The sequence below is a fragment of the Telopea speciosissima genome, unplaced genomic scaffold (assembly GCF_018873765.1).
Source record: "Telopea speciosissima isolate NSW1024214 ecotype Mountain lineage unplaced genomic scaffold, Tspe_v1 Tspe_v1.0097, whole genome shotgun sequence".
Taxonomy (NCBI): Eukaryota; Viridiplantae; Streptophyta; class Magnoliopsida; order Proteales; family Proteaceae; genus Telopea; species Telopea speciosissima.
In genome coordinates this window covers 59,430-78,419 of record NW_025317433.1, presented here as the reverse complement: position 1 = coordinate 78,419, position 18,990 = coordinate 59,430, and the positions used below count along the sequence as shown (strand labels likewise).

Below are 18,990 nucleotides of genomic sequence, written 5' to 3'. Positions count from 1 at the left end.
CACAGGGTTTGCACAAAATGACCGCTATATCTTCAAGGATTTTTGCCTTTCCATGGGAGCACAGCGGTTATTTCGCACGGCCGTGTCTAGCCGCAGGAGCCCCGCACCACACACAACCAGGTAATGTTCTTTTCCCCTATATTATTATACACAATTATGTCGTCAAGTAAGGCCGGATTGGGTTGGCTGGGCTAGGTTGAGCTGAACCCGACATGGCTCGCCCTAGGTTGAGGTATCCCCAGTCCAACCTTGGGTTGGGTAGACTGAGTTAAGAGGATCTAGGATTGGGTTGGGGATTTAAAAAACCTGACCCAGCCTGGACCGATCGCAATCCCTAGGTCCAACAGTTCTCATAATGTGTTCTATGATAAATTTTGTATTCACCATACATTTGATTTATGGTTTGTATTTTTAAATGCTTAAGACAAAAGAGGGTGGGATTCGAAACTAAAGAAGTGGGATTCAAATCTACTCTTTAGTTTAACCAATTTCAACTTTTAAGTTGATTTGAATTTCAATAAAATCAATCCAGGGAGAGGGTTCCCCACACTGCCAATGTGAGAGGAGTCTCCCATACTACACACCAATCATGGCATGGAAAATGATTTTGACAACAAGTGGACTCACATGATTAAGGAGGAGAGAGTGTAGAAGTGTGGGTCCCACATGATCAGGATGTTCGAGGGTATGGGAAAGGATGTTCCTACTGTCATCATGGGGATCTTTCCCCAATCAATAAATAATTAATTTGTCCATTAAATCAAATAACGACATATGGGGGGGCAGAGTAGCTAGAGATGTGTAAATGATATAAATCTTCATAAACTAGGGTTTGAGCCTTTCTCTTGTAGACACCCTATTTTGTCACTTTGAGGTGTACGGAGCAATGATGAAGTACTATTTTAGAATGTGATGTGCTTGCTATGCATTCCCATAATGCATTATAGGTCGAAAATGCATTTTGGAACAACAACAATGTACATGTACGGATGTACCAAACACCAGTTTTGTCAGAATAGGCTTTTAGCATGTTCCACAACGAAACACACTTTTTACCCCATTCTAGGAATTTAGAATGTGAATGCGTACTGAATAAAACTTTTCTCGCTTCAGAATGCATTCTAGACCCAGAATGCATATCAAACATAGCTTTAACCACTTCCCAGTTCCCATTGCAACTCATCCCTTCACGGTGACATGCCGCTGCAACTCATTTCTCCGTTGACGACCTCCCTCTTTTCCCAGATTATTTTCTCTTCTCTTGTCCCCAGATATGCGTAGTGGAGATGGTCTGGGAACATTAAGAAATAATCTTCTTTTGCATGATCTTTTTACACTTCTTGATGATTAGCTCTTAGAATACCCACTTTGAAGTTGTTCTTCTCACAGATAAATAATAGAGGAGAAAAATATAATCTAATTTTCTTTGTGTTTTAGCTCCTGAGTCTAGTGTTTCCATATTTGATTCAATCTCTCCAATTTGGGACGAAGTTTATTGAAACCCTAATCACCGTCAATCAGTTAGGTTTCTTCCTTTGATTAAAAAAAAAATGGTTCTTGGGTTATCGATTTTGGGGTAGCATTATTAGAAAATCGATGTGGTAGAGAGGGAAGGCAGTGAAGGGCGTTGATGGTGACTAAGGTACCACCATAGAGGAAAGGGCTTTCACCGACTATTACTGACTGTGCATGTGTAGTCAAGAAGAGGTGTGTGAGCATCAACGAACGACTCCCAGGCCTTGAGAAATTTGAGCTTTGTAAAAAATCGTAGCTTCAACAGGAGTGAGTGTAGGGACAGAAGTTAAATTGGAAAACGAATTTGTCCAGGTGACTCCTTGACTCATCAATAAAAGATTAAGGGAAGGCTTCGATGGATTATAGGGAGATGCAGTCTGTAGAGAGCTGGGTGGGGAGGGTATGCACAAGGGGGATAAAAATCCTCTCCAATTCTTTAATATACGTAGTAGCCAGGAATTGCCAGATTAAAGAATTGGAGAGGGATTTTATCTGCACAAGGGAGAGAGAGGTGGAGCAAGGCAGGAGGTGAGAGAGAGAGAGAAGTGACTCATAAGGCAACAACCGTAGTAGTCAGGAACCGGTCATAAGGGAAAGTTAATTGAACGGCTGAGATTAATCTCATGTGAGATCTATGGTTAAATGAAAATATACGTATAAATAAGATCACAATGCGTACAATCTGATACCACTCACCCTAAAAATAAAACATAAAAAATCAATTTTTAATGAGGTATCGACAAAAATCGATATCGATAGTGGGATTCCAATGCTAGATGGTTGAGGTGATGGAGTAGTGTTTGAAAGAGGTTAGATGCTTGCTGAGACATTGGACTGCAACCTGAGATTTTCTTTCCCTGATCTCTTCTTCTTGACTTGATGGCCACTAGAGTGGCAGGCCCGGTGGTCCCTGATAGTGACTTCCCCTCTACTGGGGAAGGGAACCCTTGTAAGTGGGTGAACCTCTTTCCTGGTGGGTGTGTGCATGCTAATTATAATCAGATTCCCTTCGTGGCTCCAGTGATTGTAAACGGCAAGAAGGTGGCGCACTTCTCCAAGGAAGAACTGGCTGAGGAGACCGACAGGTGGGAGATAGCTCTTATTGGCTATGTGTTTGGCCCAAGACCGTCGTTCTCCAGTATGAAGCGCTACACCCAAGAGAAATGGGCTCACGTAGGAGCCGTCGAAGTCTTCGGACTCCAGAGTGGTATCTTCGCTTTTGAGCTCCAAGACACTGACTCTAGCATAACAATTCTAAACGAAGGGCCCTGGACTCTTGGAGCACGACCTCTACTCCTTCGCCCATGGACCCCAGACATCTCACTCACGAAGAAAGAGGAAAACTAGCTGCCACTCTGGGTACGTTTGTATGGCTTGAACCTCCATTTCTGGGCATGCAATACTTTAGGCAAGATCGCAAGTGTTCTCGGCAAACCTATTTGCACCGACCGTCGCACTTCACAACATGAGCGATTATCCTTCGTAAGGTTCTATGTCCTAGTTGATGCAGCCGATGGCTTACCAGTGTCAATCCCAATCATGATGGACAATGGAACAATAATTGAGCAAAGGGTCGATTATGAGTGGGCACCTCTGGTGTGCAGTGTTTGTAAGATGTTTGGCCATGTAGACCGGGCATGCCCATGCAGCGTGACGTCGTCGCCCGAGAGATCTCAGAGACAACCCCATGACTCCATGTAGGTTGACAACGCGTGGCAGAATGCAAAGAAGCGGAGGGGGAAGGGAAAGCGACGGCTGCCACTAGAATTCCTCGATGCCCCGGTGACGGTGCAGACCAATCAGCACATTAATGTCACCTCCACGATTCTTGACCCAACAACGGACACTCGTGCTGACGTGGCCTATGATGTCGAAGAGCCATTGTCTATCGAAACTATCCCCGTGAATGGCCTAGTTAATGCTGAATTTATGGCTGAAACGGATAAGGTGGTTGATGGCCCACCAAACACTCCAAGATTATTGGAAGTTGGTAACTGTAGTGGTGCAAAGTTAAATCCTGATTTTATGTATGTCACCGTTAGAAGAAATGAGCAGAGTGGTAACGCCTCTACCACCCTTGTTGATGAGGATATCACGCCTGCTTTACTGCCTAACTCCATAACGCCTCCTCCCTCTACTGATCATTGGCAGGACCTTACTCACTCGCCACCCCAGCCCATCAATCACCCGCCCGTTGCCACGGGATCCACGCCTCCATTTAATTCACGTGGAAGTTCAAGTAAAGGTGTTAAGCATGCTACCTTTAGCCTAAACAGCTTTGTAGTCCTTGAGCACATCTCTGCCTCGCTCGAGAATGGCCTAGGTCCAACTGCAGTCAATCGACAGCAAGGTGAAATGGTGGTGAGTATTCGCGATAGGAGCCCAGGGAGAGGTAGCCCCTTGCGTGACTCCACCCCCCCCCCCACACACACACATCAATGATCCGAGTCGGTGCATGGAACACCAGGGGGTTAAACTTGCCTGGAAAAAGAAGAGCGGTCATGGAGTGGGCTCTTATGAACCACCTTGATGTCTTTGGGTTGTTAGAGACTAGAGTTAAGCCGGAGAACTTTGCTGCAGCCTGCCGCACTTTCAATAATAGATGGAATTGTTGTACTAACTACGAGAGATCTGCCATGGGTCGCATTTGGGTCCTCTGGAATGAGGATTCAGCCACTGTCCAGCCGCTAGAAGTCACCACACAGCTCATTCATGTCAACGTTACTATTAAACAGACTCAACAACACATCTTGGTCTCCTTCATTTATGGTTGCAACTTCGCCCCTGAGCGTGAGGCACTCTAGGATGATATTCGCCGCCTTAACAATGGTCTCTCTCTCCCCTGAGCCGTGTTAGGTGACTTCAACACCATCAGAAGTGCTAATGAAAAGGAAGGTGGGAGACCTGTCACGCACAGGATAACTTAACCCTTGGCGGACTGCATTACTGACTCGGAGTTGGCCGATCTTCAATGGACCGGAGCTTGGCACACTTGGAGCAATAAAGGAGTGGGGAATAATCGGATCGCTTCCAAAATTGACCGTGTTCTGGTTAACTCCGCTTGGATCGAGAACTTCCCCACATCCAACACTCACTTCCAAAACCCAAGTATTACCGATCACAGCCCGATGGTTGTCGACTTGGGGCATAGGATTCGACTGAGGGGAAAACAATTTTTCTTCTACAACCATTGGGCCAATCATGCTGAATTCCTCCCCCTGGTCAAGGAGGTGTGGGACCAGCCAGTGGATGGTGGACCCATGTTTGCTCTCCTAGTGAAGCTAAAATGCCTTAAGACTCGCCTTAAGCATCAGAGCCGTGGCCATTTCCATAACCTTGATCAGCAGATCCGGAATCTGGAAAGGGATCTTGACATTATTCAGACTCAAATCACAAATGGCAACGTGGATGAGCGTGTAATTGAAAGAGAGTGTACCACTTCCACCCATCTATGGCACATGCAGGGCTTAAGAGAGTCAGAGCTGCGCTGACAGGCTAGAATTCAGTAGCTGAAATTGGGAGATGGTAATTCGGACTTCATCCACAAATCTATCAAGGCTCGAAGGGCCACGAACCGCATCACTTCAGTGCATGACCCTTCAGGGCAAAGACTTACCGATGAAGCTAATATCCGAATGGAGGTGGCGAGACTCTTCAAGGAAGCCTATGCTGGATCCCCTCAAATCATCTGCTCCCCCTTTGATCTGCCTGAGGATAGATGTCTGAATCTAGAGGAGGGAGCGACCCTGACCCGTCCGTTCACAGAGGAGGAAATAAAATCGGTGATTTTCCAAACCAATGACGATAGTGCCCTTGGATGCGATGGATATGGTGCCTACTTCTTCAAAAAAACATGGACCATCATAGGAAAGGATGTCTGCTTAGCTATCCAAGAGTTCTTCAGACACCCTTGGCTCCCTAATCAGCTCAAGCTCTCCCGCCTAACCCTAGTAAAAAAGGGTGAGGTCCAAAATACTTTTAACGACTACCGGCCCATTGCGGTGAGTCCGTTGCTCTATCGCTTCATCTCCAAGCTCATAGCTAACAGATTAAAGATGGTACTGCCGAAGCTCGTTGCGGTCAACCAATCTGCCTTCATTGAAGGCCGCCAGATCTCCGATAATATTCTGCTGTGCCAAGAGCTGATGAATGGATACCATCTCAATAAGGGTATGCCATGCTTTGCAGCAAAGATTGATTTTAAGAAGGCCTATGACTCCGTCCAGTGGAGCTTTCTGTTCACCCTCCTCCATCGCCTCAACTTCCCTGCTATGCTCATCAACTGGATTGCTCAGTGCATCACCAACCCTAGCTATGTGGTGTTCCTCAACGGTTCCCAATCACCCCGATTCACTGCCAACCGTGGGTTAAGACAAGGCTGCCCTATGTCCCCTACCCTCTTTAATATTGTCCTCTAGGTTTTCTCGGACCGCCTTGTCGCTGCAGCTCACTAAGGTCACTTTGCCTACCACCAATTTTGTAGCAAGCCAGAAATAACCTCGGTGTGTTTTGCAGACGACTTGTTTGTCTTCAGAAAAGCTACCCGGTCGAATGCCACCAAGCTTTTTGAGCTCTTCCAAGAGTTCTCAGCTCTCTCTGGACTCACCATAAACCAGGGAAAGTCCTCCATTTTCTTCTCCAACTGTGCCTCAAAAGTCGAGATCTTCTTCAACCAAACACTGGGGTTTGCTTCTACTAATCTCCCTATTCGTTATTTGGGGGTGCCCCTAGCCTCTAAGTCCCTCTCGGCCTCGGACTTCACCCCTCTAATTTCCAAGTTGGAGGCGAGGCTCTCGTTGTGGAAGGCGAGATCCTTGTCCTATGTCGGAAGGCTTGTGCTTATCCAAACCACTCTCATGGGGATCATCGCCAACTGGCTCAATTTCTACCATGTTCCTAGGTGTGTGCTCTTGAATATGGAAAGGATCATGGTAAGATTCCTCTGGTGGGGAAATGGGGAGAAAGGAACATCCAAAGTGTCTTGGAATTCGGTTTGCACCCCAAAGGAGGAGGGGGGTCTTGGCGTGCGCAGACTTGCTGATTGGAACAATGCTGCCCGTATGAGGCAGATTTGGAACATAGCTTCCAATACTGATTCTTGTTGGGTCTAGTTTGTCACTCATAGATGGCTCCGTAGACACTCGATTTGGTCGGTTCCAAAGCCTACGACCTGCTCCTCCACCTTTAGACGCATTTTACACTGGAGGGATTCAGCTATTCGTCACACTCGGTACCTGCTGCACACTAGGGCTGAGGCTTTGTTATGGTATGACCCATGGCTCAGCCTGGCTCAGCCTGGAACCCTCGTGTCTACGGCTCTAGGAAGGGATCCCTCTGATCGTGTGGCCTCTCTCAGGTCCCCTGGTGAGCGATGGAACCAAGACATCATAGATCTTGAAATCTTAAGCTGATGGGGTGAGATTCAAAGCACTAGACTTCACGCCAACCTGCAGGCCGATACCCCCATCTGGACTGCTACTCCCTCTGGCAGGTTCATGCTTAAATCAGCTTGGGAGCCCATTCGGATAAGAGCCTCGAAAGTTCCTTGGCATAGCCTTATCTGGTTCACCTCCACCCAACCGCGATTTTCTTTCATCGCCTGGTTGGCCGTTAAGAGAGAGACTGCCCACATGAGCTCGTCTTAAGGCCCACGGCTTGGCGGTGGACGCAACGCGCCCTCTCTACAATGGTGAAGAAGAAACAATGGATCATCTGTTTTTCCAATGCACGTTCACCTCGACAGTTTGGAAGGCCATTCTCCATGTCAACAGATTCACCCGTGCTGCGGCCAATTCTCGGATGGAGGAGGTAAATTGGGTTACTAACCACTTCCATGGAGATAGCTTGATGAGCAAGGTGAGAAACTTCAGCTTCGTTACTGCAATCTATAGACTCTGGGGGGGGAAAGAAATAGCAGGGTCTTCAGGAACGAAACCCGATCCACCAGCCGAATAATTCACCAAATCCTCCTTGACACCCAGGCTAGATTCAGCGACAAGGACCTCTACACCCCTGACACAGCCGCTAATCGAGATTTCTTCAACCGCTGGAAAATCGGGGCCAACTTTCGGCTTGAGAATCCCACCTATCACTCATGGCCGAGGCCTCCGGAGGGATGGACAGCCATCAACTATGACGGCTCGATCCATGCTAATCACAATGGCTTTGGCGCTCTTGGGCGTGATAATTGGGGAAGAGCCATCTTCGCGCTAGCTGGCGCAACTCAGGGTGACAACATTCTTTGCCCCGAGCTGATGGCTATCAAGCATGGTATGCTGAAGGCGAGATCCCTCAATCTTAGGCAGATCCAAGTGCGCTCAGATTCGCAATGCGATATTCAAACGATCACAGGGCTCTGCAAGGTGCCCTGGTACTGCTTAGGGCTGGTGGACGACATCCGCTGCCTTCGGGATTACTTTCATAGCTGCACGTTTGCTCACCATATGCGAGAGATCAATACCTGCGCAGACTTTTTAGCTAGCTATTGCCCAACTCAACAAGTGCTTCACCTTGATGTTAAATGCCTATCATCACCTCTCCACGATTTAATCCAGGAGGATGCTAATGGTAGAAGATATATCAGATTGTAGAAGCTCTCAGTTTGTAAACCCCCTATTTATTTAATACAGCTCCGAGTTTTCCCAAAAAAAAAAGATAGTGGGATTCCAATGCCTCAATCCCTGTTCCATCGTTAGGAATTGGGAATTGGGAATTGGGATGCAAAATTGCGGATTTTCTTGAAATGGGCCGGTCTGGTCTAAATTAGACAGATCCCGGCTCTCCATGTTCAAGTCAGACTAGTTAGGGAGGGGCTTACGGCGCTGGACTTGCAACCTGCAAGGCTTTGCGTTCTTTGGTATTTCCTCAATTCTCTGCTCTCATAGCTTTGATGTTCGTTGTCGCGCTTTCTATTTCGAGGTATGGGGATTTCTGATCTCACTCGATTTCAATTGCGTTTGATTATTGAATCGCAATGACACAAATTTGGAAAGGGAATATTGTTTTGATGATTTCAACTAAAACTATAAGCATTACTTCAATTCACACTCTACACATCTTTCTATACATCCAAAACTTACCGCCGAGAAGTATGAAATAAAATCCAACAAAATAAAAAATGAAACTTAATAAGAAATCGCAACCATATCACAGAATTGCTGAAGATCTTCAAATTAAGGGAAAAGAGTAAAAGTCATTCGCCCAAACTGAACCTCTCCATGGCAATAGATCTTGGTGCTGGATGTACTTACAGCACTGGCGGCTATAGATATCCACTTCGGCCGCCCAGAATGTTTCTCTTTTTGCTGAGAATGGGGTGAAGAAGAGACACTAGTTTGCTAAACCAATCATATGCAATAGAATTGCACTTCTTATTCATTACTCTTCTGTTCTGGGACATATTTGATAGTTATTTTGAGTAAGCTGGTTCTTGAGTGTTTAGCTTGAATGATTTTCAATGAACTTGTGAATTACTATGCAGAAATTCTTGAAATTGGCTTAGAATCATGTTAGATCTTTGTCTTGAACAGATAGTGATTAGGAAGTACATTGTCAAGACAAAATGAAGCATATTGTAAAGATTATGTCTTTGCTAGTGGCCATCTCTGCCTTTTGGATTGGCCTCTTAGAGACTTCAGTGGTTCCACGTAGTTATGCTTGGTTGGTAAGTTTCTCATGGATGCCATTGTGTAGTTTAACTAGATTTTGTTCTCCTATGTTCATACTCCTTCCCCCTCTCCCCACCCCCGAAACAAAAAAAATTCTTGGCTTTGAAGTTTACATTTCCTTTCTGCCATTTCTTCCCAGCTACCAGTCTACTTTATTGTATCACTAGGATGCTATGGTCTTCTAATGGTTGGAATTGGTTTGATGAGGTTTCCAACGTGTCCGCAAGAAGCAGGGCTGCTACAACAGGTTTCTTTACTCTTCTTTCTTTACGTATTTTGTTATTTTCCTTAATAGCTTTAAATTACATATGAGGAAAGCTGATAATGCAGAGTTTTTATTATAAAGTGAATAATTGCTATTTGTGTATCATTATCTAGAGATTATGAAACCGAAATGCTAGGATCCTCCTTTCAATATGCTACAGGCAATGTTCAAATTTTTTGGTCAATTTCGACTGAAATTTGCAAAATATTTCGGGTTTGGCATAGGTCGAAACGAAACTAGGTGCGATACCTGGGTCTTACCATGTTTCAGTTGAAATTTCAACCATGTTTCGAATTTCGGTCAAACCCTTTGTACAAAATGCATGGTTTCAATCAAAATTTTGCATTTTTTGATGATATTTTGACCATGTTTTGAGTTTTGGTATTGTTTCGGCAGTTTCGACTCCAAAAGGTGAAACTTCCTAGCAAACCTTAGTTTTTGTGATTTTTTTCCAAATCACTGCCATATTTTTGTAATGAATGTATAAAAAAATTTGATAATTATGAAATGATTTCTAATTTTATGTTTGTTCATTCCTAAAGCACATTTTAGTTGTTTTAATTGAATTATGTGCATTTTAGTACTACATGTTGTGTATACAGAATCGTATAACGTACAACGTTCACTACAAACCTAGGGTCTGAAGCCATCATAGTTGTCATGGCGTCGCCATGGCCCGCCATGGCGTCCTGGCACTGGAGAAGCCTGCATGGCAACCTACGCCATGGCGTCCTTCTTTGATTTCTTCTTCCTATCTCTCTTTCCCTCTTCGATTTCTGCCTTCCCTCTTCGATTTCTTCTTTATTTCTTCTTTCCCTCTTCGATGTCTTCTTCCTGTCTCTCTGTCTCTGTTTTGCAACTAAGAAGTCGCCAGATCTGATTCCAGGAATTAAATACTCCTTGCTTAGTTGATTTCTGTGACGAGTTCTTGCTGGAATTGATAGAACATGATGTGGCGATGCTTTGCTTGAAGGTTTAGACTGGACCGAGAAGAGTTGAAGGAGTTATCTCCTTCGTACTTTGCCTTTTTCCGTCCTAGGCTGAAGTCGTAAGGTTGAAGATAACCATAAATCCGATCGTGGGTTATTACAAACCCTTATTTTTTCCTTTTTCCTAAAGTACCCTTCTCTTCTTTTATTCCCCTTTGTCCATACTTTACACATCCCTCCAAGTTTACCCTTAGTCATTAAATCAAAACCCTTTTATGCCCTTTCTTAGATTCTGCTTAATTACAAGATTGCCATCCTTAAAACTTGAGAAACAATAGAGAAAAAATAAAACATGGCTTGAGTATACATCTATTAAACCATTAAAAATAGAGAAAATAAAAAATAAAACATGGTCGACATGCTCGCCATGGCAACGCCATGGCGGGCGACATGTCGATATATCGACGTGACACCCCTCCACCGACTTGGATCGCCGTGACGCCGTGACAACTATGGAAGCCATACTAACCGTTTTGGGTGTGTGAGTGTGTTTTTTTTTTTAAGAATCTAAGGGTTCAACCATGTTTAAAGGGCCTAAGATAGGGTTTCCTAGAAGTTTCGGGAACTAATTAGGCCATTTGGCCTCGAAACCATCAATGGAAACCAACCAACCGACACCTTCCAAGTTTCAATCGAAATTTCACAGTTTAAACTAGGCTCGAAACCAAAACCTTGAACCTTGGCTACAAGTGGCAGGTCCTAATCAGCATGAACTTGACTGGATGGTCAAAACCATTTGACAATGTTTAAACTACGTACTGAAATTTTTTATTTTGAAATTGATGAAGGGTGAAACTAGAAAGCATAGAACTGACACTGAATGCATTCCCTGGAGCCTAGTGTTAACACCAATTGGCAAGACGAAGGAAGTTGACTGAGATGGTTCAGTGCTGTATATTGAAAGTCCAAGTGCTGCATGAGAAGCATGACTTGAATGAAATTGGATGTTTAAAAAGGAAATGGGTGAAACCAAAAGAATTCAGGCTATATATGGTTAGAGAACCTGAACACTTATAATTCAACTATGTAACAATTGCACTCCTATTTTTCATTGTCTGGGCATGTGTCAAACATCCACACAGATACTTCATGTATTTTTTCTTCTCTTAAAAATAATTGGGAGAGAGGGATGGATAGGTTGCTTGTAAAAGGAAAACATATTACACATAGTGTACATGAATAGAAAACATAATTATATTCAAATGAACATTAAAGTGATCACCCGTAGAAGGAATACGACTATTGTATACTGTTCAATTCCATCATATGCATATAAAGATGTGTCCACGGATCAATTTTCTAGTAATGTAGGTATGGTAGGCTGGAAAACAACACTACCACACTTGCAGAAAATCAGGATTGCAATGAAAAAAACTCAGAATCTGTGGATAGAATGAGACAATAGCAATGGCTCCTGATCTAGCTGTTGGATGAGGTTATTATTGCAGTTGAAGGAAGGCCTTATGCTTAAAATTTTAGGCTCATCCGATGAGGGAATTGGGAGAAACAGACAGAATAAGAAAATAGAAAGTTATAGATTCATAAATAGAAGGTAACAAAATATTACTGCAATTTTCAACTCACCAATCAGATGAAGTCTAGATTTGGATCGGAGGGGCTAGGGAAGGCATATCAGAATATCAATGTGAAAATGGTCAGATCTTCTGAAATCAAGGACTGAACATCGATATATGATGTTGATAAACAACCCGCTCGCAGGCACTAACTGTGTAATACAATTATCAGAACTGAATAGAAATTTTAATACTGCTAGAAATTAAATAAAACAAAGAAGAAAAGAAATAGGAAAAAGGAGATGTTCAAGTCTCCCACTTGAACTGCGGAGAAGGCCTCCCACCTAACTCCAACCTAGTTCCCACTAGGGTGTCTGCATCCCACAGATCTGCCTCACAGTTACAGCATAAAGCCATTTTTTTCTTAAACTCAAATCTTGGCCTTGTCCAGCCATTCTCCTTATTAAATACGAAAGCAATCATTACAAGATTGGGAACTTCGAAAACCAAAACTACTCCTATTCTAAGATTTCTCTTCTAGAAACATTACAAATGAGAAACTAAGACTCCAATTGCTATTACATAAAATGGAAAGTCTACTTTCTAAAACTGAAAATAGAAACTCAAAATGTAGAAAACTAATATTCTTAATGACTAAGAAACAGAAAATAACTACTTAATCCCGTATAAGACTTAAATACCTAATATTTGGGCTTATAAATTTGCCCATTACAAAAGTAAACTAAAAAAATATAAAGCCCATGGCCGTTGCAACCCATTGATCACTCAAAATAACACATATTAGTCCATTCTTGGTCCAGTTTGATGGCCTGTTTTGCTGCTTCCCTTCCTGTTCTCTTGAACTACATCATCTTGGCTTTGAGTTTTGGCCACAGACATGTGTCTTGTGCTTGTTCTGTATTGGCTCAGTAGAATATGTGGTACTAGAGAATGTGCAAGTTGTGGGAGATGATTGTATAAGGAATATGGAAAAGATTTCTTCCATTTTCTCCGAAGGCACCGATCTATTATGTCATAAGAACTTCCAACTATGAATAAAAAACAGATTGGAGCAGTTAGATCTCGACTGAAAAAAATCAGGGAAAGGATCCTTCACTTCCTATTTCTATATATACAACAAGAGGGATATTCATTTTAGCCAACTTGGTTATACTTGTTTGTTGTAGTTGCTAATTCGAGTTGGTTATTTATATAGATGATTTTTATTCTACTTAATTTTATTCTTTCGTATTTATTCAATTTCCTCAATTCAACAAATTCGATTGATTGATACGAGTTGATTTTCTGTTTCGAAAAATTGACGTAACAATAGCTAATTCAACTGTTGCTCTTTCTATTGCTCCCCAAGGGCTTTCCTCCCCCAGTGTTTTCCTTTTTCTCTTATCCCTTTCCCCTCTGGAAGGTTCTGTTCTGCAACTGAAAATGTCATACTTTTTTTGGTTGTAATTTGTATGCACATGCTCCTGTACTTTGAACTTTGAAGACAGATCTATTTTATACTGCTGGTTTGCATCCAATCACGTGCTTTCTTTTGAATTTGAAGTGTTGGATAGTTAGAATGTTGAAATGGTGACCTAATCGAATTTCAGACATTTTTTTTGTTTCTTTGTTTGAGTGTCTTACTTTCTTGTTGGTTTGGTTTGGTTTTGTTAACTAAATGAATGATTCTATGTTTCGTTTTTTCCCTCTGTTACTTGGCCTTCTTTTTATCATAATTGTACCCACAGTGTGTGTTGTATTGTATATGATCTTCCCATATATTTAAATACTAGGAGTTCCATCAACTTGGCCATGGATATGAGTGTGGAGAGTTGAGACAATCATATGAACTTTAAGAAAGTTAAAGGTTAGGAACTGTAGTACCATAACAGATATGATAGACTTATATTTAGTTTGCTCAATGTAGAAACTTAAGAATCCATCTCCATGTTTTGTATCAGTCCGTGTACTGTATTTCTTTCTGTGCATCTTAAATGGTTACTTTCCCTGCATATTCTCTCAGTGATTTTTAGAGTGCTTGTTTCAGATTGGCATTAACTTTCATGAAGAATTCTTATTTTAATACTGTTTTGTTTAGATCGGGGTGGTCTGGAATCTGCATTCATACTCTTCTTTTTTTGAAAAAAAAAAACGCTATACAATACAGATGCAGGCCTCATTTCTTATAGCTTCCTTTCACAATACTATGTCGACCTTACAGGATGCTATGATGATCCAATTTGTGTAGTTTTTTCATGTTTCCTAATCACACCCGAAAATTCTAGATAATTGATTGTTGCAATCATCAGTTTTGTAATTCCTTTTTCATAGGGGATCTTCATGATGGGTTTCATTGGTTGGTGGAAGCTTCCACTGTTCCTGTGCCCCATATGTGCTACTAGGACAGTTCAGGGCCTTCTGGGCTATAGAGTATTCATTAGTTTCAATAGTGATTTCCTTTTGTTACTGTTTAGCTATGATATACCTGAAACTTAAAAATTAAAGATATTGGCATGCAGGACATAGTAGAAGCCAAAGAATTCTTGAAACAAAGAGGGTTTGATGTGGGTTGTGATTAAGGCCTCACAGAAGCTTTTTCCTGTGGTGTGGATAAAAAGAAGAAGCCAAGTGATTTGGAGATGGAGAGGAAATTCCTTGACTTTTCTTAATCCAGAGAAGTTAGAGAAAATATTAGTTCAAGCATTGGCTCCACTGTGAGAAATTGTAATGAATCATTGATAGTTTCCTAAGGATTAACAACCTGATCATGGGTTTCTTTTGTGAGTGTGTATGGAAGGGGGGGGGGGGAATGGGGAGTGGAAGTGGGAGTTTGGAACTTTGATGTAAAATTAGGGTTTGGAGATTGGATGTAAAATTAGCTCAATTTTGATAATGCCTTTTCTGGTAATGAAGGCTTCTGATGGTTGGAATTTATTAAATTATTTAGGTGTGACAGTCATAAGGGGGCTTAGAAATAGGCACAATGTTTTACAAGCCCATAAAGTTAAAGAATATGCGATCGTTTGTAAATGACTGATATTGACATCATTATAGTTTAGGAGATTGAAAGGGGATTCCGTAGGAGTACGAGAAAGGGATCGGAGGTTTGTGAATCATCACTTAGATCAAGGTACATGATCAGAAGTTTCTCCAGGATAGTGTGCTTGATATGGGAAGAAATGCTGGGAAATGAACCCAAGGGACTCGAATTTTTATCCTATGCACTTACTGCAAGGTGCAGTACTGCATCGTGCGGCGGCTGCAGAGGCCATATGCATCATGTGAAGCCCACTGTGCCACATGGTCTCTGCTGCACCGCACGATGCAGTACTGCACCGTGCAATTACAGGAGAGGATACTTTTTTCTTTCCAGCCTGGCCATTCCATTCATCTCCCTTCCCCCCCATGGTTAGGGATCTTTATCCCCTCAATTTGCCTGTCCCTCAATTTCTTCAATTCCATCTAATAGGAGGGCGAAAATGACCACCCTACCCCAACCCGAACATACTGCCTGGAGTGGGGTCCATCTCACTCTATTAGAGGGAATTGAGGAAATTGACAGGCAGACAAATTGAGGTGATATTTTTCCCGTTTGACCTTAAACAAATCAACTTGTATAATAAGTTTTGAGACCAAGTTTCTCACTACCCATGGTGAAGAAAAAATCTTTTCATCCACCCCATTTGTTCCTTTGATTGGACCAGGGAAAAATAGAAGGTAGGAGGAGTTAAAAATTAATCCAGAGTCTAACCTGTTATCTAGAATTTTATTTCCATTTCCAAAGAATATGTAGGCCGCTTATTTATCTCTGTATTTTCTCCACTTAATTATTTGCACTGTTTGAACTGAAATAGGATAAATTTTCCTTCCCTGATATGTCTCCTTCACTGAATGAAAATTACAATTCCTTTACATTTTATATAATAAAGGGGCAAAAAAGAAAAAAAAATTTACGAATCACTGAGAACAGGTTATTATTCAACAATAAATTGTGAAGAGAAAGAATGAACAAAAATGGTGAGACATTACCTAAGGAATATGATAAGAGTTTAGATGGTTTGAGATTGTTAGTAACATTGAAGTACTTCAAGGTCTGACTGAATCCACTTCTGTTGATTCTTATGAAGGTGAACAGCATTAATAGTATCCGGCCACAGCTCGTGTACATTTAGTCGCCGGGATTGGAAAGTTGTACATAGACCACTATATCTGTTGTTCCCCCGGTGACAATCACGCATATCCAATCGCCGAAAACCTTATCCTCCAGTCCCTCCGTGTGATTTCTCGGTACATCGGAATCTCTAATCCACTCCACAAGGTCCCATGAGATCAGATAGATAACCCATACCAGAGATATAGTGAACAAAAGAATTCATGCCTAGAGCATGGAATTACATAACCATATATAGTACAAGTCATCTCTAGGTAATACCCATCTAATGTTGATCCGAAAGGAAAATTGTTGATGTTAGTAATATATAGTGATCGATGTTTAGTTTTCCTCTGTTCTTCATCACCTTACGTATGGAATACGTGGGTCGGGCCGGGGTCGGACACTCGGCCCCTTCATGTGCATGGCAGGTTCTGAAGTGTAAGGACAAAACAAACTATCATTAGGTGTGGTCATAACAATAATTAAGGGTTCACCAACCCGACCCGATTGGCGATAAGATATTCCCAACCCTGTATGAACGTGATTTACTAAAGCTTTGGGGTCAACATTAGTTATTTTTCATCAACACGCACGCTTTTCTTGTTTAGCAGGTACTCTCTAATTCGTCTGTCAACTCACTTGTTTGTGGTTCGTGACTTCATGGCCGGCATAGGTGATAATTTGCTTGTGAAAATCCACTTGGTTCATCTACTTCCATTGGATGATATTAATGCGGCCGTTCCTGCAACCATATGGTATGGTTTGGTTGTGCTGCATGATCGCCAATGGTAACAATCCAATCCAATCCAATCCAATGAAAGAAGAGCTAATTAAGGGACAACTACCAAAAGCACAGGTATATATGGAAGTATTAATTAAACCTAGCTTCCGACATCGATCTCTTGCAGGATTTTCTCAAATGACTGGTGGAGTTGAGCAGCGACCAAATGGGATTTGAATAGGATGAACTTTTTGGGTGCTTTGAAATTGTATGCAAGTATTAAAGCTGCATTGTGAGGAGTGGTGATGATGCTGATTTTCAGTCCTCAACATGGATCGGAAGAGCAATTGAAAGGTTCAGTAAAGGGAGAGGGTGTCAACCTGAGCCATGAAAGAGAAAATGACTATGTGAGATGATGAAGGGGAAGCCATATATGGGTGAATTTTGGGAGCTCTGAGCTAGCAAATTGTGTACAGTTTGGTGGAGATTTTCAGATTTGGGATAAAGTTCTGTGCACCTTGCACCTTGCACCTTGCTCATAAACACATGGGGGTGGGCGAAATGACAGCCCCCCCCCCCCCCCCCTGAATGCCTAAAATCCCACCACTATCCTGCCCATAGTTAGTAAATACGTATACTCAAACGTTTTGATGATAAAAAATCCCATATCGCATATAATACTTCAGAATTGAAAAAATACGTGCATTTTAAGGGTTGCCGTATGATACTCGAATGAAACGCGTATAATACGTTTACATATATATTAAAAAAAAAAAAAAAAACTAAAATCTATCTTAACCGTTAAACCAATTCCTAATACTAACCGTTAGATTAAAAAAAAACCTAAAATCTACCAAACCCTCGTCTCTTCTCCAGCGAAAAACCAAACCTCTAGCGGCTGGTTCCCCTTCTCCATTCCTCTCTGTCTCTTCTTCCTCTTCTTGCGTTCTGTTGGCGATTGCAGCGGTGATTCTTCTGTTTGTCAAGCCGACGATTGCAACGGTGCACTTGAAGCGACAATTCTTAAGGTATTTTTTTGAAACCTTTTCCCCTACATTCTATAGAAGAGAATCGTATGGAGGGCTTAGAAATTGAAGCCCAACCAAACATTTTCCCCTCCATTCTGAAGGTGTTTACAACAACACAAGGCAACTCGTTCAGGTTTTTTTCAAGAAACCCAACCAAACGAAACATATACAATTTGTGAGAACTCAAAGCTTTTCTTAGCCAATAGCTCCATTGCTGTAGTTCAGAACCATCCATTCTTTCTGTTTTTGACGATCAAAGAGACAGACTCTGGGATTTATTAAAGTCCAAAACCCATGAAGCATGAAATAAACTCAGATTTAGTTAATATTTAATAACAATACTCAATTCAGCAGCAGAATCGAAACCTGAAATTAGAAATTGAAAATAAAATCTGAAACTAAAAAAGAAATTAGAAAGAATGTGTTTGGATTATAAGCGTTGTTTCGTACAACATTTTACATTGTAACCTTTTATGTTCAACCAGGCAGCCTTAATGATGTAGGTATGAAAATATTCATTTTAATTCCTCACACATTACTGTTCCATTGTTTGTTTCATTGCTGCTCAAATAACTAATATCAGATCAAAGTACTTTTGAGCTTGAAATGCATCTTAGTTGTCACAGGGAAAATAAATATAAACTCAAGAAATTTTCAACGCCTAACGCATCAGCAATCAGTTACTTTGTCGATAGCATATAAGATAACACAATCGATGATTGCCTTTGACATGTTTTATTATTACTTAAGCTCATAAGTTGGTTAAGTCAAAGTTATACTTTGCTCCCCAACCATTTCATCAATCAGCTCCATGCAAATCACATCAATCAAACTATATATTTAGGCACATCAGTAAATGCTATTATTGTGTTTATTAGGTGTACATGTCTATTGCATAGTGAATATATGCCTGTATTTTTACTCTCGGATTTTTATAGAACAAACACATTATACCCATATTAAACACGTATCGTATTATTGTCGTAGCGTATTATTGCACTGGATTTTTTGAAAAGTACTATTGCCACATGTGTCTGGGCACAGAGCGTATGCGCTCTTGGATAGAGAACGTGCGCCCTTCAGATTTATATTGGTTTTATTTCATATGCAATAACGTGTGTTTAATCACCATTTACCA

The 18,990-nt window shown here is 41.7% G+C and overlaps 1 protein-coding gene across 2 annotated transcripts; it reads left to right on the top strand.

Moving 5' to 3' along the window:
• Positions 1–9,011: 9,011 nt before the first annotated feature.
• LOC122647630 (dolichol-phosphate mannose synthase subunit 3-like) lies at positions 9,012–14,644 on the top strand. Of its 2 annotated transcripts, none has more exons than XM_043840983.1 (3): positions 9,012–9,178; positions 9,292–9,429; positions 14,470–14,644. In XM_043840983.1, exons 1-3 carry the CDS (start codon positions 9,077–9,079, stop codon positions 14,527–14,529), a joined length of 300 nt encoding a protein of 99 aa, XP_043696918.1. In that variant the 5' UTR covers positions 9,012–9,076; the 3' UTR covers positions 14,530–14,644. The 2 variants fall into 2 exon arrangements, with proteins under 2 accessions (XP_043696918.1, XP_043696919.1); XM_043840984.1 differs by having other exon boundaries at positions 9,018–9,178; positions 9,322–9,429.
• Positions 14,645–18,990: the final 4,346 nt, after the last annotated feature.

Excerpts from the sequence above, each read along its gene's own strand:
- LOC122647630 (XM_043840983.1), top strand. The coding sequence starts at position 9,077 with ATGAAGCATATTGTAAAGATTATGTCTTTGCTAGTGGCCATCTCTGCC. Across the intron at positions 9,179-9,291 it reads CACGTAGTTATGCTTGGTTG|TTACATTTCCTTTCTGCCAT; the intron begins GTAAGTTTCTCA and ends TGGCTTTGAAGT. Across the intron at positions 9,430-14,469 it reads AAGCAGGGCTGCTACAACAG|GACATAGTAGAAGCCAAAGA; the intron begins GTTTCTTTACTC and ends ATTGGCATGCAG.